Source organism: Cyanistes caeruleus, chromosome 35 (genome assembly GCF_971803275.1).
Source record: "Cyanistes caeruleus chromosome 35, bCyaCae1.hap1.1, whole genome shotgun sequence".
Taxonomy (NCBI): domain Eukaryota; kingdom Metazoa; phylum Chordata; class Aves; order Passeriformes; family Paridae; genus Cyanistes; species Cyanistes caeruleus.
The window spans coordinates 456444-479715 of record NC_141736.1 but is presented as its reverse complement, the minus strand read 5'-3'; the positions used below and the strand labels follow the sequence as shown (position 1 = coordinate 479715).

At 51.0% G+C, this 23272-nt stretch overlaps 1 protein-coding gene across 6 annotated transcripts; it reads right to left on the bottom strand.

Annotated features, from left to right (window-relative positions):
• Positions 1 to 1654: 1654 nt before the first annotated feature.
• On the bottom strand, positions 1655 to 23206 carry PPAN (peter pan homolog). 6 transcript variants are annotated; one of them, XM_086871232.1, is made up of 14 exons: positions 23112 to 23175; positions 21946 to 22116; positions 18564 to 18665; positions 17862 to 17912; positions 15115 to 15285; positions 12469 to 12545; positions 10803 to 10910; positions 9552 to 9675; positions 8054 to 8132; positions 5551 to 5680; positions 4748 to 4782; positions 4559 to 4684; positions 3070 to 3631; positions 1655 to 2085 (listed from the first exon to the last, which is right to left on the bottom strand). In XM_086871232.1, the coding sequence occupies exons 1-13, from the start codon at positions 23127 to 23129 to the stop codon at positions 3219 to 3221; spliced, it is 1605 nt and encodes a 534-aa protein (XP_086727358.1). In that variant the 5' UTR covers positions 23130 to 23175; the 3' UTR covers positions 1655 to 2085; positions 3070 to 3218. The 6 variants fall into 6 exon arrangements, with proteins under 6 accessions (XP_086727358.1, XP_086727359.1, XP_086727356.1 ...); XM_086871233.1 differs by having other exon boundaries at positions 10803 to 10907; XM_086871230.1 differs by having other exon boundaries at positions 4559 to 4782; positions 23112 to 23206.
• Between the last annotated feature and the right edge of the window lie 66 nt (positions 23207 to 23272).

The following is a 23272-nucleotide window of genomic DNA, read 5'->3' as shown; positions in this document are numbered from 1 at the left end:
GAATTTTGGGGTTTTTCTAACGGGATTTTTGGGGTTCCAGATCAGAATTTCGGGGTTCCAGAGCGGAATCCCCTATATATAGGACGCGATTTTTGGGTTTTTCGAATGGGATTTTTGGGGTTCCAGAGCGAAATTTTGGGGTTCCAGATCGGGAATTTCGGGGTTCCAGAGCGGAATCCCCTATATATAGGACGCGATTTTTGGGGTTTCTCGAACGGGATTTTTGGGGTTCCGGAGCGGAATTTCGGGGTTCCGGAGCGGAATCCCCTATATATAGGACGCGATTTTTTTGGGGTTCCGGAGCGGGATTTCGGGGTTCCGGATCGGGAATTTCGGGGTTCCAGATCAGGAATTTTTGGGGTTCCAGAGCGGAATCCCCTATATATAGGACGCGAATTTTGGGTTTTTCGAATGGGATTTTTGGGGTTCCAGAGCGGAATTTTGGGGTTCCAGATCAGAATTTCGGGGTTCCGGAGCGGAATCCCCTATATATAGGACACGATTTTTGGGGTTTTTCTAATGGGATTTTTGGGGTTCCAGAGCAAAATTTTGGGGTTCCAGATCGGGAATTTCGGGGTTCCGGAGCGGAATCCCCTATATATAGGACGCGATTTTTCGGGGTTCCCGAGCGGGATTTCGGGGTTCCAGAGCGGGAATTTCGGGGTTCCGGAGCGGAATCCCTTATATATAGGATGCGATTTTTTGGGGTTCCGGATCGGGAATTTTGGGGTTCCAGAGCGGAATTTCGGGGTTCCGGATCGGGAATTTCGGGGTTCCGGAGCGGAATCCCTTATATATAGGACGCGATTTTTTTGGGGTTCCGGAGCGGAATTTCGGGGTTCCGGATCGGGAATTTCGGGGTTCCGGAGCGGAATCCCCTATATATAGGACGCGATTTTTCGGGGTTCCCGAGCGGGATTTCGGGGTTCCCGAGCGGAATTTCGGGGTTCCAGAGCGGGAATTTCGGGGTTCCGGAGCGGAATCCCTTATATATAGGACGCGATTTTTGGGGTTTTTCTAACGAGATTTTTGGGGTTCCGGAGCGGAATTTCGGGGTTCCAGATCGGGAATTTCGGGGTTCCAGAGCGGAATCCCTTATATATAGGACGCGATTTTTTGGGGTTCCGGATCGGGAATTTTGGGGTTCCGGAGCGGAATTTCGGGGTTCCGGATCGGGAATTTTGGGGTTCCGGAGCGGAATCCCTTATATATAGGACGCGATTTTTTTGGGGTTCCGGAGCGGAATTTCGGGGTTCCGGATCGGAAATTTCAGGGTTCCGGATCGGAATCCCCTATATATAGGATGCAATTTTTGGGTTTTTCGAATGGGATTTTTGGGGTTCCGGATCGGGAATTTCGGGGTTCCGGAGCAGAATTTCGGGGTTCCGGAGCGGAATCCCCTATATATAGGACGCGATTTTTTTGGGGTTCCGGAGCGGAATTTCGGGGTTCCGGATCGGGAATTTTGGGGTTCCGGATCGGGAATTTCGGGGTTCCGGATCGGAAATTTCAGGGTTCCGGATCGGAATCCCCTATATATAGGACACGATTTTTGGGTTTTTTTTAATGGGATTTTTGGGGTTCCAGAGCGAAATTTTGGGGTTCCAGATCAGGAATTTCGGGGTTCCGGAGCGGAATCCCCTATATATAGGACGCGATTTTTGGGGTTTTTCGAACGATATTTTCGGGGTTCCGGAGCGGGATTTCGGGGTTCCGGAGTGGAATTTTGGGGTTTCGGATCGGGAATTTTGGGGTTCCGGAGCGGAATTTTTGGGGTTCCGGAGTGGAATTTTGGGGTTCCGGAGAGGAATTTTTGGGGTTCCGGAGCGGAATTTTTGGGGTTCCAGAGCGGAATTTTTTGGAATTTGGATGTGATTTTTAAGGTTTTACAACAGGATTTTGGGGTCCCAGGGTGGGATTTTGGGGTTCCAGGATGGGATTTTGGGGTTCCAGGATGGGATTTTGGGGTCCCAGGATGGGATTTTGGGGTTCCAGGATGGGATTTTTGGTTCCTCTTCCGTCGTTTCCGGGCCTGGGGAGCGCCCGAGGGGCTTCGCTTCCTCTTGGAGCGGCCGGGAAACAAATCTGGGGGAAAAAGAGGGAAAAACGAGAATTGGGAGGGGAAAAAATTGGGATTTGGGGGGAAAAATGGGGATTTGGGGGGAAAAAAATAGGATTTGGGGGGAAAAATGGGAATTTGGGGGGAAAGAATTGGGATTTGGGGGAAAAAAACAGGATTTGGGGGAAAAAATTGGGATTTGGGGGAAAAAAATTGGGATTTGGGGGGGAAAAATGGAGATTTGGGGAGAAAGATTTGGGATTTGGGGGAAAAAATTGGGATTTGGGGGAAAAAAATTGGGTTATGGCGGGAAAAAATTGGGATTTGGGGGGGAAAAAATGGGATTTGGGTGGAAAAAATTGGGATTTGGGGGGAAAAATAAGGATTTGGGGAGAAAAAATGGGGATTTGGGGGAAAAAATTGAGATTTCGGGGAAAAAATTGGGATTTAGGGGGAAAAAATCGGGATTTGGAGGGAAAAATAAGGATTTGGGGAGAAAAAATGGGGATTTGGGGGAAAAAATTGAGATTTGGGGGAAAAAATTGGGATTTAGGGGGAAAAAATCGGGATTTGGAGGGAAAAAAATGGGATTTGGGGGCTAAAAAATGGGATTTGGGGAGAAAAGTGGAGATTTGGGGGTAAAGAATTGGGATTTGGGGGAAAAAAATTGGGATTTGGGGGAATAAATTTGGATTTGGGGGGAAAAATGGGGATTTGGGGGGAAAAAATTGGGATTAGGGGGGAAAAAAATGGGATTTTGGGGGAAAAAATTGGGATTTGGGGGGAAAAAAATGGGATTTGGGGGGAAAAAAATGGGGATTTGGGGGAAAAAATTGGGATTTGGGGGAAAGATTTGGGATTTGGGGGGAAAGAATTGGGATTTGGGGTTTGGGAAGCGTCAGAGCGTTTACTTCGATCCAAAATCACGGAAAATTCAGGAATTTTGCGTCATCAGCCACTTCCAGGGAGGGAAAAAGGGGGATCAGCCCCACCCCACCCAAAAAACTCACCTGGAAACCCCAAAAATCCACCTGGAACCGCCCAAAAATTCACCTGGAGACCCCAAAAACTGCCCTGGGAGACCCCAAAATTCTGAGGGACCCCAAATTCCCAATCCCAGGGGGGTCAGGGGGTCCCAAATTCCCGTTTTTTCTCCCCCTCAGTTTTTCCCTTTCCGGGGCCGTTGGAAATTTGGGATTTTCCGGGGGTTCGGGAGCTCCCCCCGCTGGGATTTGGGGTTTTTGGGGTGTCCCGGGTGGGATTTGGGGGTTCCAGGATGTCCCGGGCGGGGTTTTTGGGATCCAGGGTGGGATTTGGGGGTTCCAGGATGGGATTTTGGGGATGCAGGACGGAATTTGGGAGTTCCCCGTTGGGATCTGGGAATTCCAGAATGTCCTGGCCGGGATTTTGGGGTCCCAGGTTGGGATTTTGGGGTCCCAGGTTGGGATTTTGGGGTTCCAGGATGGGATTTTGGGGTTCCAGGATGGGATTTTTGGTTCCTCTTCCGTCGTTTCCGGGCCTGGGGAGCGCCCGAGGGGCTTCGCTTCCTCTTGGAGCGGCCGGGAAACAAATCTGGGGGAAAAAGAGGGAAAAACGGGAATTGGGAGGGGAAAAAACTGGGATTGGGGGGGAAAAATTGGGATTTGGGAGGAAAAAATTGGGATTTGGGGGGAAAAATGGGAATTTGGGGGGAAAAAATGAGGATTTGGGGTTTGGGAAGCGTCAGAGCGTTTACTTCGATCCAAAATCACGGAAATTCAGGAATTTTGCGTCATCAGCCACTTCCGGGGAGGGGAAAACTCAACCCACCCAAAAAACTCACCTGGAAACCCCAAAAACCACCTGGAACCTCCCCAAAACTCACCTGGAAACCCCAAAAACCACCTGGAACCTCCCCAAAACTCACCTGGAAACCCCAAAAACCACCTGGAACTGCCCAAAACTCACCTGGAAACCCCAAAAACCACCTGGAACCTCCCCAAAACTCACCTGGAAACTCCAAAAACCACCTGGAACCTCCCCAAAATTCACCTGGAAACCCCAAAAACCACCTGGAACTGCCCAAAATTCACCTGGATGCCCCAAAAACCACCTGGATCCTCCCCAAATTCCCCTTGACGGCCCCAAAACTCACCTGGAAACCCCAAAATTTCCATTTCTTCCCCCAGAATTTACCTGGAAGCCCTAAAAATCTCCTTTTCCCCTCTCCAAACTCACCTGGCCCCTCCCCCAACCCTGGCCCCTCCCCCATCTCACCTGGCTCAGGCTCCTCCCCCAGCTCACCTGGCTCAGGCTCCTCCCCCATCTCACCTGGCTCAGGCTCCTCCCCCATCTCACCTGGCTCAGGCTCCTCCCCCAGCTCACCTGGCTCAGGCTCCTCCCCCAGCTCACCTGGCTCAGGCTCCTCCCCCAGCTCACCTGGCTCAGGCTCCTCCCCCAGCTCACCTGGCTCAGGCTCCTCCCCCATCTCACCTGGCTCAGGCTCCTCCCCCAGCTCACCTGGCTCAGGCTCCTCCCCCAGCTCCTCTCTGTAATATTCGGCGTCGTCCTCGTCCGATGGCTCCTCCCCCTCACCTGGCTCAGGTGCGCCGGGGTCCTCGGCGCCGCTGTCACCGCTGAGGTCACCTGAGCCACCCCTGGGGTCACCTGAGCCACCCCTGGGGTCACCTGAGCCACCCCTGGGGTCACCTGAGCTCCGGCCCATCCCGGCCAGGCTGCGCTCCCTGGGGGTGACACAGGTGGGGACAGGTGAGGGTGGGACAGGTGAGGGTGGGACAGGTGAGGGTGGGACAGGTGAGGGTGGGACAGGTGAGGGTGGGACAGGTGAGGGTGGGACAGGTGAGGGTGGGACAGGTGAGGGTGGGACAGGTGAGGGTGGGACAGGTGAGGATGGGACAGGTGAGGGTGGGACAGGTGAGGGTGGGACAGGTGAGGGTGGGACAGGTGAGGGTGGGACAGGTGAGGATGGGACAGGTGAGGGTGGGACAGGTGAGGGTGGGACAGGTGAGGGTGGGACAGGTGAGGGTGGGAGAGGTGAGGGGGTCTCACCTGGGAGAGCCCCTCAGCCTCACCTGAGCCCCCCCAGTCTCACCTGTGCCCCTCCCCCCCTCACCTGAGCCCCTCCCCCAGTCTCACCTGTGCCCCTCCCCAGTCTCACCTGAGCCCCTCCCCAGTCTCACCTGAGCCCCTCCCCAGTCTCACCTGAGCCCCTCCCCAGTCTCACCTGAGCCCCCCCCCCAGTCTCACCTGTGCCCTCCCCAGTCTCACCTGAGCCCCTCCCCAGTCTCACCTGAGCCCCTCCCCAGTCTCACCTGTGCCCCTCCCCAGTCTCACCTGTGCCCCTCCCCAGTCTCACCTGTGCCCCTCCCCCAGTCTCACCTGTGCCCCTCCCCAGTCTCACCTGAGCCCCTCCCCCCCAGTCTCACCTGTGCCCCTCCCCAGTCTCACCTGTGCCCCTCCCCAGTCTCACCTGAGCCCCTCCCCCCCCTCACCTGTCCCGCAGCCGCTGTTGCCGTTTCCTCTCCAGGTTCTGCTCCTGCTGCCGCCGCCGCTCCGCCCTCACCTGCAGCCGCTGCTCCCGCCGGGCCCGCAGAGCCGCCAGCTCCGCCTCACCTTTGGGGGCTGCGGGGGACACACCTGTCACACAGCTGGACACACCTGGGCACACCTGTCACACAGCTGGACACACCTGGGCACACCTGGGTACACCTGGGATACACCTGGATACAGCTGGGATACACCTGGATACACCTGGGTACACCTGGGATACACCTGGGTACACCTGGGCACACCTGTCACACAGCTGGACACACCTGGACACACCTGTCAGACAGCTGGACACACCTGGACACAGCTGGGATACACCTGGGTACACCTGGGTACACCTGGGTACACCTGGGTACACCTGGATACACCTGGGTACACCTGGGTACACCTGGGTACACCTGGGATACACCTGGACACACCTGTCAGACAGCTGGACACACCTGGGCACACCTGGGCACAGCTGGGCACACCTGGGTACACCTGGGTACAGCTGGGATACACCTGGACACAGCTGGGATACACCTGGATACACCTGGATACACCTGGATACAGCTGGACACACCTGGACACACCTGGGATACACCTGGATACACCTGGATACAGCTGGACACACCTGGATACACCTGGATACACCTGGATACAGCTGGACACACCTGGATACACCTGGATACACCTGGATACAGCTGGACACACCTGGACACAGCTGGGATACACCTGGATACACCTGGATACAGCTGGACACACCTGGACACACCTGGGATACACCTGGATACACCTGGATACAGCTGGGATACACCTGGATACAGCTGGACACACCTGGACACACCTGTCAGACACCTGGACACAGCTGGGCACACCTGGACACACCTGGGTACACCTGGGATACACCTGGGTACACCTGGGACATATCTGGGATACACCTGGACACACCTCGGTACAGCTGGATACACCTGGATACACCTGGACACACCTGGACACACCTGGGCACACCTGGACACACCTGGGATACACCTGGATACACCTGGGTACAGCTGGATACAGCTGGATACACCTGTCAGACAGCTGGACACAGCTGGACATTGCTGGGACACACCTGGGCAGGTGTGATCCCCCCCCTCCCCCACTGTCACAGGTGTCCCCAGGTGTGTCCCTCACCCGTCCCTCACCTGTCACTCACCCAGCCCGTGGTACAGGTGTGTCCCAGGTGTCCCCAGGTGTCCCCAGGTGTCCCTCACCTGTCCCCAGGTGTCCCTCACCTGTCACTCACCCAGCCCGTGGTACAGGTGTGTCCCCAGGTGTGTCCCCAGGTGTGTCCCCAGGTGTGTCCCCAGGTGTGTCCCCAGGTGTCCCTCACCTGTCACTCACCCAGCCTGTGGTACAGGTGTGTCCCCAGGTGTGTCCCCAGGTGTCCCTCACCTGTCACTCACCCAGCCCGTGGTACAGGTGTGTCCCCAGGTGTCCCTCACCTGTCCCCAGGTGTCCCTCACCTGTCCCCAGGTGTCCCCAGGTGTCCCTCACCTGTCCCCAGGTGTTCCCAGGTGTGTCCCCAGGTGTCCCCAGGTGTGTCCCTCACCTGTCACTCACCCAGCCCGTGGTACAGGTGTGTCCCCAGGTGTGTCCCCAGGTGTGTCCCCAGGTGTCCCTCACCTGTCCCCAGGTGTCCCCAGGTGTCCCTCACCTGTCACTCACCCAGCCCGTGGTACAGGTGTGTCCCAGGTGTGTCCCCAGGTGTGTCCCCAGGTGTCCCTCACCTGTCACTCACCCAGCCCGTGGTACAGGTGTGTCCCCAGGTGTGTCCCCAGGTGTGTCCCCAGGTGTCCCCAGGTGTGTCCCCAGGTGTCCCCAGGTGTGTCCCTCACCTGTCACTCACCCAGCCCGTGGTACAGGTGTGTCCCAGGTGTGTCCCTCACCTGTCCCCAGGTGTCCCCAGGTGTGTCCCCAGGTGTCCCCAGGTGTCCCTCACCTGTCACTCACCCAGCCCGTGGTACAGGTGTGTCCCAGGTGTGTCCCCAGGTGTCCCCAGGTGTCCCCAGGTGTGTCCCCAGGTGTCCCCAGGTGTCCCTCACCTGTCACTCACCCAGCCCGTGGTACAGGTGTGTCCCCAGGTGTGTCCCCAGGTGTGTCCCCAGGTGTCCCTCACCTGTCCCCAGGTGTCCCTCACCTGTCACTCACCCAGCCCGTGGTACAGGTGTGTCCCCAGGTGTCCCCAGGTGTCCCCAGGTGTCCCTCACCTGTCACTCACCCAGCCCGTGGTACAGGTGTGTCCCCAGGTGTGTCCCCAGGTGTGTCCCCAGGTGTCCCCAGGTGTCCCCAGGTGTCCCTCACCTGTCACTCACCCAGCCCGTGGTACAGGTGTGTCCCCAGGTGTCCCCAGGTGTGTCCCTCACCTGTCACTCACCCAGCCCGTGGTACAGGTGTGTCCCCAGGTGTCCCTCACCTGTCACTCACCCAGCCCGTGGTACAGGACGTTGCCCTGGCCCAGCCCCTCCTCCACCTTCAGCAGCTGCAGCGTCAGCCGGGGCCCGATCTGGGACAGGGGACACGGGGACACAGGTGAGGGACAGGGGACACGGGGACACAGGTGAGGGACAGGGGACACTCAGGTGACACGGGGACACAGGTGAGGGACAGGGGACACTCAGGGGACACAGGGACACAGGTGAGGGACAGGGGACACAGGTGAGGGACAGGGGACACAGGTGAGGGACAGGGGACACGGGGACACAGGTGAGGGACAGGGGACACTCAGGGGACACAGGGACACAGGTGAGGGACAGGGGACACAGGTGAGGGACAGGGGACACAGGTGAGGGACAGGGGACACGGGGACACAGGTGAGGGACAGGGGACACAGGTGAGGGACAGGTGACACGGGGACACAGGTGAGGGACAGGGGACACAGGGACACAGGTGAGGGACAGGGGACACAGGGGACACAGGTGAGGGACAGGGGACACTCAGGGGACACAGGGACACAGGTGAGGGACAGGGGACACAGGTGAGGGACAGGGGACACAGGGGACACAGGTGAGGGACAGGGGACACAGGGGACACAGGGACACAGGTGAGGGACAGGGGACACAGGGGACACAGGTGAGGGACAGGGACACAGGTGACACAGGGACACAGGTGAGGGACAGGGACACAGGGACACAGGTGAGGGACAGGGACACTCAGGGGACACTCAGGGGACACAGGTGACACAGGTGAGGGACAGGTGACACAGGGACACAGGGGACACAGGTGAGGGACAGGGGACACAGGTGAGGGACAGGTGACACGGGGATACAGGTGAGGGACAGGTGACACTCAGGGGACACAGGTGAGGGACAGGGGACACAGGTGAGGGACAGGGGACACAGGGACACAGGTGAGGGACAGGTGACACGGGGACACAGGTGAGGGACAGGTGACACGGGGACACAGGTGAGGGACAGGGGACATTGAGGTGACAGCCAGGGACAGCCAGGGGACACAGGTGGTGTCTGTGTGGTGTTCCTGGTGTCCCCAAGGTGTCACCTCGGTCAGCCTGATGGCACTCTGCCGTGTCACCGCGTTACCCAGGGATGTCCCCAGTGTCCCCAGGGATGTCCCCAAGGTGTCACCTCGGTCAGCCTGATGGCACTCTGCCGTGTCACCGCGTTACCCAGGGATGTCCCCAGGGATGTCCCCAAGGTGTCACCTCGGTCAGCCTGATGGCACTCTGCCGTGTCCCCAGTGTCCCCAGTGTCCCCAGGGATGTCCCCAAGGTGTCACCTCGGTCAGCCTGATGGCACTCTGCCGTGTCACCAGTGTCCCCAGTGTCCCCAGGGATGTCCCCAGTGTCCCCAGGGATGTCCCCAAGGTGTCACCTCGGTCAGCCTGATGGCACTCTGCCGTGTCACCGCGTTACCCAGGGATGTCCCCAGTGTCCCCAGTGTCCCCAGGGATGTCCCCAAGGTGTCACCTCGGTCAGCCTGATGGCACTCTGCCGTGTCACCGCGTTGCCGCGCCCGGCGCAGCTCTGGGGCAGCTCCGGCACCGTCTGAGCCACGTCCGGCTCTGCCTCGCTCTCGGACAGGGGAACAGAGCTGGGGACAGGGACAGGTGACAATGACATCAGTGGGGACATGGGGACAGGAACAGGGGAACAGAGCTGGGGACAGGGACAGGTGACAATGACATCAGTGGGGACAGGGACAGGGACAGGGGAACAGAGCTGGGGACAGGGACAGGTGACAATGACATCAGTGGGGACAGGGACAGGTGACAATGACATCAGTGGGGACAGGGACAGGTGACAATGACATCAGTGGGGACAGGGACAGGGGAACCGAGCTGGGGACAGGGACAGGTGACAATGACATCAGTGGGGACAGGGACAGGTGACAATGACATCAGTGGGGACAGGGACAGGTGAACCGAGCTGGGGACAGGGACAGGTGACAATGACATCAGTGGGGACAGGGACAGGTGACAATGACATCAGTGGGGACAGGGACATGGGGACATGGGGACAGGAACAGGGGAACCGAGCTGGGGACAGGGACAGGTGACAATGACATCAGTGGGGACAGGGACAGCAATGGGGACATGGGGACATCAGTGGGGATGGGGACAAGGACAGCAATGGGGACAGGGACAGGGGAACCGAGCTGGGGACAGCAATGGGGACATGGGGACAGCAGCGGGGACATGGGGACATCAGTGGGGACAGGGACAGCAATGGGGACATGGGGACATCAGCGGGGACATGGGGACAGCAGTGGGGACAGGGACAGGGGAACCGAGATGGGGACAGGGACAGGGACATGGGGACATCAGTGGGGACAGGGACAGCAATGGGGACATCAGTGGGGACATGGGGACATCAGTGGGGACATGGGGACATCAGTGGGGACAGGGACAGGGGAACCGAGCTGGGGACAGGGACAGGGACATCAATGGGGACATGGGGACATCAGTGGGGACATAGGGACAGCATCCCCAGATGTCCCCAGGTGTCCCCAGGTGTCCCCAGGTGTCCCCAGGTGTGTCCCAGGTGTCCCCAGGTGTGTTTTTGGTGTCCCCAGGTGTCCCCAGGTGTGTCCCAGGTGTCCCCAGGTGTCCCCAGGTGTGTCCCCAGGTGTGTTTTTGGTGTCCCCAGGTGTCCCCAGGTGTCCCCAGGTGTCCCCAGGTGTCCCCAGATGTCCCCAGGTGTCCCCAGGTGTCCCCGTACCCCGTCAGGAGCTCGCTGACGTCGTCCATCCTGCCCAGGTCTGGGAATTTCTCCTGGAGAATTTTCCGGATCCCCCGGCTGAGCCCCACGGGCACCACCTGGACACTGCTGGATTGGGGGGAAAAATGGGAATTTGGGAAAAAAATGGGAATTTGGGGGAAAAAAAATGGGAATTTGGGGAAAAAAAAACGGGAATTTGGGAAAAAAACGGGAATTTGGGGGAAAAAAATGGGAATTTGGGGGAGAAAAAATGGGAATTTGGGAAAAAAACGGGAATTTGGGGGAAAAAACGGGAATTTGGAAAATAAACCCAGGAATTTGGGGAAAAAAATGGGAATTTGGGGAAAAAAATGGGAATTTGGGGGGAAAAAATGGGAATTTGGGGAAAAAAATGGGAATTTGGGGAAAAAAATGGGAATTTGGGGGAAAAAAATGGGAATTTGGGGGAGAAAAAATGGGAATTTGGGGGGAAAAAATGGGAATTTGGGGGAGAAAAAATGGGAATTTGGGGGAAAAAATGGGAATTTGGGGAAAAAATGGGAATTTGGGGGAAAAAAATGGGAATTTGGGGGAGAAAAAATGGGAATTTGGGGAAAAAATGGGAATTTGGGGGAAAAAAATGGGAATTTGGGGGGGAAAAAATGGGAATTCGGGGAAAAAAAACGGGAATTTGGGGAAAAAACCCAAGAATTTGGGGGAAAAAATGGGAATTTGGGGGGGAAAAAAATGGGAATTTGGGGAAAAAAATGGGAATTTGGGGGAAAAAATGGGAATTTGGGGGAAAAAATGGGAATTTGGGGAAAAAACCCAAGAATTTGGGGAAAAAACCCAGGAATTTGGGGGAAAAAATGGGAATTTGGGGGGGAAAAAAAATGGGAATTTGGGGAAAAAAATGGGAATTTGGGGGGAAAAATGGGAATTTGGGGAAAAAAATGGGAATTTGGGGAAAAAAATGGGAATTTGGGGGAGAAAAAATGGGAATTTGGGGGGAAAAAATGGGAATTTGGGGAAAAAACCGGGAATTGGGGGGGAAAAAAAATGGGAATTTGGGGGAAAAAATGGGAATTTGGGGAAAAAAACGGGAATTTGGGAAAAAAATGGGAATTTGGGGAAAAAAAATGGGAATTTGGGGAAAAAAATGGGAATTGGGGGGGAAAAAAAATGGGAATTTGGGGAAAAAACCCAAGAATTTGGGGAAAAAACCCAGGAATTTGGGGGAAAAAATGGGAATTTGGGGAAAAAATGGGAATTTGGGGAAAAAACCCAAGAATTTGGGGAAAAAACACAGGAATTTGGGGGAAAAAATGGGAATTTGGGGGGAAAAAATGGGAATTTGGGGAAAAAACCGGGAATTGGGGGGGAAAAAAAATGGGAATTTGGGGGAAAAAATGGGAATTTGGGGAAAAAACCCAAGAATTTGGGGAAAAAACCCAGGAATTTGGGGGAAAAAATGGGAATTTGGGGAAAAAATGGGAATTTGGGGAAAAAACCCAAGAATTTGGGGAAAAAACCCAGGAATTTGGGGGAAAAAATGGGAATTTGGGGGGGAAAAAAAATGGGAATTTGGGGAAAAAAATGGGAATTTGGAGGGAAAAATGGGAATTTGGGAAAAAACCCAGGAATTTGGGGAAAAAACCGGGAATTTGGGAAAAAATTTGGCTCTCACTAGTGCCGGAATTCCAGGAGCTGGGAATCGGCGTCGTAGGAGATGAGGAGACAGCGCCGGACGGAGTTCAGGTTCAGCTGGAGCGGGAAAAACAACGGGAAAACAATGGGAAAAATGGGAAAAACAATGGGAAAAACAAGGGGAAAAATGGGAAAAATGGGAAAAACAATGGGAAAAACCATGGGAAAACAATGGGAAAAATAACAGGAAAAACCATGGGAAAAATGGGAAAAACAACGGGAAAAACAAGGGGAAAACAAGGGGAAAAATGGGAAAAACAATGGGAAAAATGGGAAAAACAAGGGGAAAACAAGGGGAAAAATGGGAAAAACAATGGGAAAAACAATAGGAAAACAATGGGAAAACAACGGGAAAAATGGGAAAACAATGGGAAAACAATGGGAAAAACAAGGGGAAAAACAATGGGAAAACAATGGGAAAACAATGGGAAAAATGGGAAAAATGGGAAAACACTGGGAAAAACAACGGGAAAACAATGGGAAAAACAATGGGAAAAATGGGAAAAACGGGAAAAATGGGAAAAATGGGAAAACAATGGGAAAAACAATGGGAAAAACAACGGGAAAACAATGGGAAAACAATGGGAAAAAATGGGAAAAATGGGAAAACAACGGGAAAAACAATGGGAAAACAACAGGAAAAATGGGAAAAACAACGGGAAAAATGGGAAAAACAAGGGGAAAACAAAGGGAAAAACAATGGGAAAACAATGGGAAAACAACAGGAAAAACCATGGGAAAAATGGGAAAACAAAGGGAAAAACAACGGGAAAACAATGGGAAAACAATGGGAAAACAATGGGAAAAATGGGAAAAATGGGAAAACAACGGGAAAAACAATGGGAAAACAACAGGAAAAATGGGAAAAACAACGGGAAAAATGGGAAAAACAAGGGGAAAACAATGGGAAAAACAAGGGGAAAACAATGGGAAAAATGGGAAAAACAAGGGGAAAACAATGGGAAAAACAATGGGAAAACAATGGGAAAAATGGGAAAAACAATGGGAAAACAATGGGAAAAACAAGGGGAAAACAATGGGAAAAATGGGAAAAACAATGGGAAAAACCATGGGAAAAACAACGGGAAAAATGGGAAAAACAAGGGGAAAACAATGGGAAAACAATGGGAAAACAATGGGAAAAATGGGAAAAACAATGGGAAAAACAATGGGAAAACAATGGAAAAACAATGGGAAAACAATGGAAAAACAATGGGAAAAATGGGAATGGGAAAAGCAGGGAAGATCCTCCCTCCTTCCCCTGTTCCCATTTCCAAATTCCCTTTTCCCCTCCCCATTCCCATATTCCCAAATCTCTGTTTTCCCATGCCCAAATTCCCATTTTTTCCCATTCCCACTCCCAAATCCCCAATTTCCCACTCCTAAATCCCCATTTTTCCCCATTTTTCCCCATTTTCCCCCATTTTTCCCCATTTTCCCCATTTTTCCCCATTTTTCCCCATTTCCCATTCCCAAATCCCCATTTTCCCGTTCCCAAATCCCCATTTTTTCCCATTTTTTCCCCCATTTTTCCCCGTTTTTCCCCATTTTCTCCCATTTTTCCCCGTTTTTCCCCATTTTCCCCATTTTCCCCGTTTTTCCCCCGGGACTCCCGCTCACCCTGTGCACGTTGAGGGTGGGGAACATTCCCCATTTCTCCCCATTTTCTCCCATTTTTCCCCCAATTTTTCCCCATTTTCTCCCATTTTTCCCCCAATTTTTCCCCATTTTCCCCATTTTTCCCCATTTCAACCCCATTTTTTCCCCATTTTTTCCCCATTTTTCCCCATTTTTTCCCCATTTTTCCCCGTTTTTCCCCATTTTTTCCCCATTTTTCCCCATTTTCTCCCATTTTTTCCCCATTTTTCCCCGTTTTTCCCCATTTTCCCTGTTTTTCCCCCGGGATTCCCGCTGACCCTGTGCACGTTGAGGGTGGGGAACATTCCCCATTTTACCTCCGTTTTTCCCCATTTTTCCCCATTTTTTCCCCGTTTTTTCCCATTTTTCCCCATTTTTTCCCCATTTTTCCCCATTTTCCCGTTTTTCCCCGTTTTCCCCCGGGATTCCCGCTCACCCTGTGCACGTTGAGGGTGGGGAACATTCCCCATTTTTCCCCATTTTAACCCCATTTTCCCTCCGTTTTTCCCCATTTTTTCCCCATTTTCTCCCATCTTTTCCCCGTTTTTTCCCATTTTTTCCCGTTTTCCCCGTTTTTCCCGTTTTTTCCAGTTTTTCCCCCGTTTTTCCCCGGGATTCCCGCTCACCCTGTGCACGTTGAGGGTGGGGAACATTCCCCATTTTTCCCCATTTTAACCCCATTTTCCCTCCGTTTTTCCCCATTTTTTCCCCATTTTTTCCCCATTTTCTCTCATTTTTTCCCGTTTTTTCCCCATTTTTCCCCGTTTTTCCCGTTTTTTCCCGTTTTTCCCCGTTTTTCCCTGGGATTCCTGCTCACCCTGTGCACGTTGAGGGTGGGGAACATTCCCCATTTTTCCCCATTTTAACCCCATTTTCCCTCCGTTTTTCCCCATTTTTTCCCCATTTTCTCCCATTTTTTCCCCGTTTTTTCCCCATTTTCCCCCGTTTTTCCCGTTTTTTCCCGTTTTTCCCCGGGATTCCCGCTCACCCTGTGCACGTTGAGGGTGGGGAACATGCCCTGGAACATTCCGGCCGCCAGCCGCAGCTGCATCCCCGCAGCGCCCGCGTTGCCCAGCACCAGCAGCGGCGGCTGCAGGAACTGCTGCTCGTGCATGCGGTGCCGCCGCAGCGCCGACACCACGTCCCGCACCAGGGAGTACTGCCAAAAAAACGGGGAAAAACGGGATTTGGTCCCAAAAAATTCCGTGGAATTGCAAAAAAACCTGAGAAATTAAAAAAAATCCTACAAAAAACCCAAAAAAAACGCCCAAAAAAACCCCAAAAAAACCTCAAAAAAAACCCCAAAAAACCCCAAAAAAAACCCCAAAAAACCCAAAAAAACCCCCCAAAAAAACCTCAAAAAAAACCCCAAAAAAACAAAAAAAACCCAAAAAAACCCAAAAAAACCCTCAAAAAAGCCCAAAAAAAACCAAAAAAACCCCAAAAAAAACCCCCCAAAAAACCCCCAAAAAAACCCCAAAAAAACCAAAAAAAACCCGAAAAAAACCCCAAAAAACCCCAAAAAAAACCCCAAAAAACCCAAAAAAACCCCAAAAAAACCCCCAAAAAAACCCAAAAAAACAAAAAAACCCCCCAAAAAAACCTCAAAAAAAACCCCAAAAAAACAAAAAAAACCCAAAAAAACCCTCAAAAAAAAACCAAAAAACCCAAAAAAACCCAAAAAAACCCCCCCAAAAAACCAAAAAAACCTCCAAAAAACCCCAAAAAAAACCCCCAAAAAACCCCAAAAAAACCCCCAAAAAACCCAAAAAAACCCCAAAAAAACCCCAAAAAAACCCCCAAAAAACCCCCCAAAAAACCCCAAAAAACCCAAAAAAACCCCAAAAAATCCCCCCAAAATCCCCAAATCTCCCCCAGAATCCCCGGAGCTGCTGCTCGTGCATGCGGTGCCGCCGCAGCGCCGACACCACGTCCCGCACCAGAGAGTACTGCAAAAAAAAACGGGAAAAAAGGGATTTGGTCCCAAAAAATTCCGTGGAATTGCAAAAAATCCCCGGAAAATTTAAAAAAATCCTAAAAAAAACCCAAAAAAACCAAAAAAACACCAAAAAAACACCAAAAAACTCCAAAAAACCCCAAAAAAAACACAAAAAACCAAAAAAAACCCCCCAAAAAACCCCAAAACAACCCAAAAAACCCCCCAAAAACCCCAAAACAACCCCGAAAAAACCCCAAAAAACTCCAAAAAACCCCCCAAAAAACCCAAAAAAAACCCAAAAAAACCCAAAAAAACCCCAAAAAAACCAAAAAAATCCCCAAAAAAACCCAAAAAACCCCAAAAAACCCCAAAAAATCCCCAAAAAAACCCAAAATACCCCAAAATAAACCCCAAAAAAACCCAAAAACCCCCCAAAAAAACCCAAAAAAACCCCCAAAAAACCCCCCAAAAAACCCCAAAAAAACCCCAAAAATCCCCCCCAAAATCCCCAAATCTCCCCCAGAATCCCCGGAGCTGCTGCTCGTGCATGCGGTGCCGCCGCAGCGCCGACACCACGTCCCGCACCAGAGAGTACTGCCAAAAAACGGGGAAAAACGGGATTTGGTCCCAAAAAATTCCGTGGAATTGCAAAAAATCCTGAGAAATTAAAAAAAATCCTACAAAAAACCCAAAAAAACCCCAAAAAAACCCCAAAAAAACCTCAAAAAAAACCCCAAAAAACCTCAGAAAAAGCCCAAAAAACCCCAAAAAACCCCAAAAAAAACCCCAAAAAAACCTCAAAAAAACCCCCAAAAAAACCAAAAAAACCCCCAAAAACCCCCAAAAAACCCCAAAAAAACCCAAAATACCCCAAAAAAAACCCCAAAATACCCCAAAAAAACCCCAAAAAAACCCCAAAAATCCCCCCCAAAATCCCAAAATCTCCCCCAGAATCCCCGGAGCTGCTGCTCGTGCATGCGGTGCCGCCGCAGCGCCGACACCACGTCCCGCACCAGAGAGTACTGCAAAAAAACGGGATTTGGTCCCAAAAAATTCCGTGGAATTGCAAAAAAATCCCGGAAAATTTAAAAAAATCCTAAAAAAAACCCAAAAAAACCCAAAAAAACACCAAAAAAACACCAAAAAACTCCAAAAAACCCCAAAAAAACACAAAAAAAACCCCAAAAAAACCCCAAAAAAACCCCAAAAAACCCAAAAAAACCCCCCAAAAAAACCTCAAAAAAAACCCCAAAAAAAACAAAAAAAACAAAAAAACCAAAAAAACCCCACAAAAAACCCCACAAAAAACCCCACAAAAAAACCCAAAAAACCAAAAAAAACCAGCAAAAAAACAGCAAAAAAAACCAAAAAAACCCCAAAAAAACCCCAAAAAAAACCCAAAAAAACCCAAAAAAACCCCCAAAAAAACCCCAAAAAACCCCAAAAAACACCCCCAAAAATCTCCCAATCCCAAAAAAACCCCTCAGGATCTGGGAATGAGGAGAAAAACAGGGATTCATCCCGAAAAATTCCGTGGAATTACAAAAAAAATCCCGAAAAATTAAAAAAAATCCTAAAAAACCCCCCCAAAAAACCCCAAAAAACGACCTCAAAATCCCCCCACAAAAATCTCCCAATCCCAAAAAAACCCTCAGGATCTGGGAAGGGGGAAAAATGGGATTTCATCCCAAAAAAATCCAAATAAAACTCCTAAAAAAATCCCCAAAAAATCCCCAAAAAATCCCCCAAAAATCCCCCCAAAAATCCCCCGGAATTCCCGGAATTCCCGGACTCACCTGCAGCACTTTGAAGGTCAAGGTGGGACCCCCCGGCAGCCGGAAAATTTTCTGGGAAGGAGAAAAAGCTTCAGAAAATCCCGGGAAAATCCATGGAAAACCCTGGGAAAATCCCAGGAAATATCCCAGAAAAATCCCGGGAAAAAATCCATGGAAAACCCCGGGAAAATCCCGGGAAAAATCACAGAAAAATCCTGGGAAAAAATCCATGGAAAACCCTGGGAAAATCCCAGGAAATATCCCAGGAAAAATCACAGAAATATCCCAGGAAAATCCCGGGAAAATTCTGGGAAAATCCTGAGAAAAATCCCAGGAAAATCCTGGGAAAAATCCTGGGAAAATTCCAAAAAAAATCCCTGGAAAATCCCGGGGAAAATCACAGAAAAATCCCGGGGAAATCCTGAGAAAAATCCCAGAAAAACCTTGGGAAAAACCCCAGGAAATCCCGGGAAAAATCATTGAAATATCCTGGAAAAAATCCCTGGAAAAATCCTGGGAAAATTCCCAGAAAAATCCCGGAAAAATCCCAAATTCCAACCCCAAATTCCCTCCCGTTTTTCCCCCTCCCCCTTTTGGCCAACCCCAAAAAAAACCCTGGGAATTCCCGATCCCAAAATTCCGGGGAATCCCCCCCATCCCCCCCCAGGCTCCGGAATTCCTGGAATTCCCGGGATTCCCGGGATTCCCGGGATTTGGGCTCACCAGGTTGATCCCGGTCTGGGATTTGCTGAGTGCCAGGAATTGGGTGACTCCCAAGGGCCCGGCCACGGCCACCAAATCCCGCAGGGAATTGCTCCGGCGCACCTGGAAAAAGCCGGAATTGCCGCCGATCCCAGAAATCCCCGGGGGACGGAGCCCCGGAATTCCCGGGAGAAAAATCCCGAAATCCCCGGGGAAATCCATCCCGGAATTCCTGAGAAAATCCCGAAATCCCTGGGGAAATCCATCCCGAAATTCCTGGGAAAGATCCTGAAATCCCTGGAAATGACCCCGAAATTCCTGAGAAAATCCATCCCGGAATTCCTGAGAAAATCCATCCCAAAATTCCCGGGAAATCCATCCCAAAATTCCCGGGAAAGATCCCGAAATCCCTGGGGAAATCCATCCCGAAATTCCTGGAAATGACCCCGAAATTCCTGAGAAAATCCATCCCAGAATTCCCGGGAAAGATCCCGAAATTCCTTGGAAAAGATCCTGAAATTCCCAGGAAATCCATCCCAAAATTCCCGGGAAAGATCCCGAAATTCCTTGGAAAAGACCCCAAAATTCCCGGGAAATCCATCCCGAAATTCCTGGGGAAATTCCTGAAATTCCCCAGAAAGATCCCAAAATTCCTGGAAATGACCCCGAAATTCCTTGGAAAAGATCCCGAAATTCCTGAGAAAATCCATCCCAAAATTCCTGAGGAAATCCATCCCAAAATTCCCGGGAAATCCATCCCAAAATCCCTGGGAGATCCTGAAATTCCTGAGGGAATCCCTTGGAAAGCCTCAAATTCCTGGGAAAATCCCAAAATTCTTGGAGAAATCCCCGAAATTCCCATTGGAATTCCCAGAATTCCCAATAAATTCCCGTTATTTCCCACACCTGCAGCCTCCGGGCCGTGTAGGGCTCCAGAACTTTCCATGGACTGTTCCCAGACCCCGGAATTCCCAGAATTCCCGTTAAATTCCCAGAATTCCCGATAAATTCCCAATAAATTCCCAGAATTCCCAATAAATTCCCGTTAAATTCCCGTTATTTCCCGCACCTGCAGCCTCCGGGCCGTGTAGGGTTCCAGAACTTTCCATGGGCCATTCCCAGACCCCAGAATTCCCGTTAAATTCCCAGAATTCCCAATAAATTCCCAGAATTCCCAATAAATTCCCAGAATTCCCGTTAAATTCCCGTTATTTTCCCACACCCGCAGCCTCCAGGCCGTGTAGGGCTCCAGAACTTTCCATGGGCCATTCCCAGACCCCAGAATTCCCAGAATTCCCGTTAAATTCCCAATAAATTCCCAGAATTCCCAATAAATTCCCGATAAATTCCCAGAATTCCCAGAATTCCCGTTAAATTCCCGTTATTTTCCCGCACCTGCAGCCTCCTGGCCGTGTAGGGTTCCAGAACTTTCCATGGGCCATTCCCAGACCCCAGAATTCCCAGAATTCCCGATAAATTCCCGTTAAATTCCCGTTATTTCCCGCACCTGCAGCCTCCGGGCCGTGTAGGGTTCCAGAACTTTCTGTGGACTGTTCCCAGACCCCAGAATTCCCAATAAATTCCCAGAATTCCCGATAAATTCCCGTTATTTTCCCACACCCGCAGCCTCCAGGCCGTGTAGGGCTCCAGAACTTTCCATGGACTGTTCCCAGACCCCAGAATTCCCAGAATTCCCGTTAAATTCCCAATAAATTCCCAGAATTCCCAATAAATTCCCGATAAATTCCCAGAATTCCCAGAATTCCCGTTAAATTCCCGTTATTTTCCCGCACCTGCAGCCTCCTGGCCATGTAGGGCTCCAGAACTTTCCATGGGACATTCCCAGACCCCAGAATTCCCAGAATTCCCGATAAATTCCCAGAATTCCCAATAAATTCCCAATAAATTCCCGTTATTTCCCGCACCTGCAGCCTCTGGGCCGTGAACGGTTCCAGAACTTTCCATGAACTGTTCCCAGACCCCAGAATTCCCAGAATTCCCAATAAATTCCCAATAAATTCCCAGAATTCCCATTAAATTCCCGTTAAATTCCCGTTAAATTCCCGCACCTGCAGCCTCCGGGCCGTGTAGGGTTCCAGAACTTTCTGTGGACTGTTCCCAGACCCCAGAATTCCCAATAAATTCCCAGAATTCCCGTTAAATTCCCGTTATTTTCCCACACCCGCAGCCTCCAGGCCGTGTAGGGCTCCAGAACTTTCCATGGGCCATTCCCAGACCCCAGAATTCCCAGAATTCCCGTTAAATTCCCAATAAATTCCCAGAATTCCCAATAAATTCCCGATAAATTCCCAGAATTCCCAGAATTCCCGTTAAATTCCCGTTATTTTCCCGCACCTGCAGCCTCCTGGCCGTGTAGGGTTCCAGAACTTTCCATGGGCCATTCCCAGACCCCAGAATTCCCAGAATTCCCGATAAATTCCCGTTAAATTCCCGTTATTTCCCGCACCTGCAGCCTCCGGGCCGTGTAGGGTTCCAGAACTTTCTGTGGACTGTTCCCAGACCCCAGAATTCCCAATAAATTCCCAGAATTCCCGATAAATTCCCGTTATTTTCCCACACCCGCAGCCTCCAGGCCGTGTAGGGCTCCAGAACTTTCCATGGACTGTTCCCAGACCCCAGAATTCCCAGAATTCCCGTTAAATTCCCAATAAATTCCCAGAATTCCCAATAAATTCCCGATAAATTCCCAGAATTCCCAGAATTCCCGTTAAATTCCCGTTATTTTCCCGCACCTGCAGCCTCCTGGCCGTGTAGGGCTCCAGAACTTTCCATGGGACATTCCCAGACCCCAGAATTCCCAGAATTCCCGATAAATTCCCAGAATTCCCAATAAATTCCCAATAAATTCCCGTTATTTCCCGCACCTGCAGCCTCTGGGCCGTGAACGGTTCCAGAACTTTCCATGAACTGTTCCCAGACCCCAGAATTCCCAGAATTCCCAATAAATTCCCAATAAATTCCCAGAATTCCCATTAAATTCCCGTTATTTCCCGCACCTGCAGCCTCCTGGCCGTGTAGGGCTCCAGAACTTTCCGTGGGCCATTCCCAGACCCCAGAATTCCCAGAATTCCCAATAAATTCCCAATAAATTCCCAGAATTCCCGTTAAATTCCCGTTAAATTCCCGTTATTTCCCGCACCTGCAGCCTCCGGGCCATGTAGGGTTCCAGAACTTTCCATGGACTGTTCCCAGACCCCGGAATTCCCGATAAATTCCCAGAATTCCCAATAAATTCCCAGAATTCCCGTTAAATTCCCGTTATTTTCCCACACCCGCAGCCTCCAGGCCATGTAGGGTTCCAGAACTTTCCGTGGGCCATTCCCAGACCCCAGAATTCCCAGAATTCCCAGAATTCCCGTTAAATTCCCGTTTTTTCCCACACCTGCAGCCTCCGGGCCGTGTAGGGTTCCAGAACTTTCCGCAGGTCCCGGACGAGCCCCCGGAGGCTCCTCCCGGCGCGGCCCCGCGAGAACACGAAGGAATGCGGAACCTTCTGGAATTCCAGCTCCGAGCGCGCCCGGGCCCGCGAGCGCTGCAGCCGCTGGCAGCGGCTCTGGAATCAGCCCCGATTAATTAGCCCAACTTAATTAATTATCCCAAATTAATTAACCCAAATTATCCCGGAATTATCCCAGGAATGATCCCAAATTATCCCAAAATTATCCCGAATATTCCGGGTTAATTAACTGGGAATGATCCCAAATTAATTAGCCCGGGTTAATTAATTAACCCAAATTATCCCGAATTATCCCAAACATTCCAGGTTAATTACCCCGAATTATCCCGGGTTAATTAACCCAAATTATCCCAAATTATCCCAAATTTATCAGGGAATTATCCAGGAATTATCCTGAATATTCCAAGTTAATTAACCAGGAATGATCCCAAATTATCCCGGATTAATTAACCCAAATTAATTAACCCAAATTATCCCGGATTTATCCCGAATATTCCAAGTTAATTAACCCAAATTATCCCGAATTATCCCAAAATTATCAGGGAATTATCCCGGGTTAATTAAGCGGGAATGATCCCAAATTATCTTAAATTATTCCGGGTTAATTATCCCAAATTATCCCGGAATTATCTCGAAATTCACGGGATTAATTAATTCACGGGATTAATTAATCCAAATTAACCGGGAATTATCCTAAATGTATCCCGGGTTAATTAACCCAAATTATCCTGGAATTATTCCAGGAATAATCCCAAATTATCCCAGGTTAATTACCCCGAAATTATCAGGGAATTATCCAGGAATTATCCCGAATATTCCGGGTTAATTAACCGGGAATTATCCCCGAATTAATTATCCCGAATTAATTATCCCGAATTAATTCCCCAAATCCGGCGATTCCCAAACTTCCCCCCCCCCCCCCGATCCAACTTTTCCCCTCACGATTCCCAAAATTTGGGGAATTTCGGGATCCCCGCCCCTCCCCCACCGTTCCTGTTCCCGCCGCCGCTTCCCGGAGCCCTCCCCATCCCGGTTTTTCCCGGTTTTTTTCCCGTTTTTCCCGGTTTTTTCCCGGTTTTTTCCCTCCCGACCTTCCCGGGCCTCCCCATCCCGGCGTCTCCACGCGGCCTCCGCTCCTTCCGGTGCGTCACTTCCTGTGCGTTATCGCACTACGTCACTTCCTGTGCGCCACCTCCGCTCGTTCCGGCCTCCCAGCGTTTCCCCGAACTCGAGTTCCGCCCCTCGATGTTTC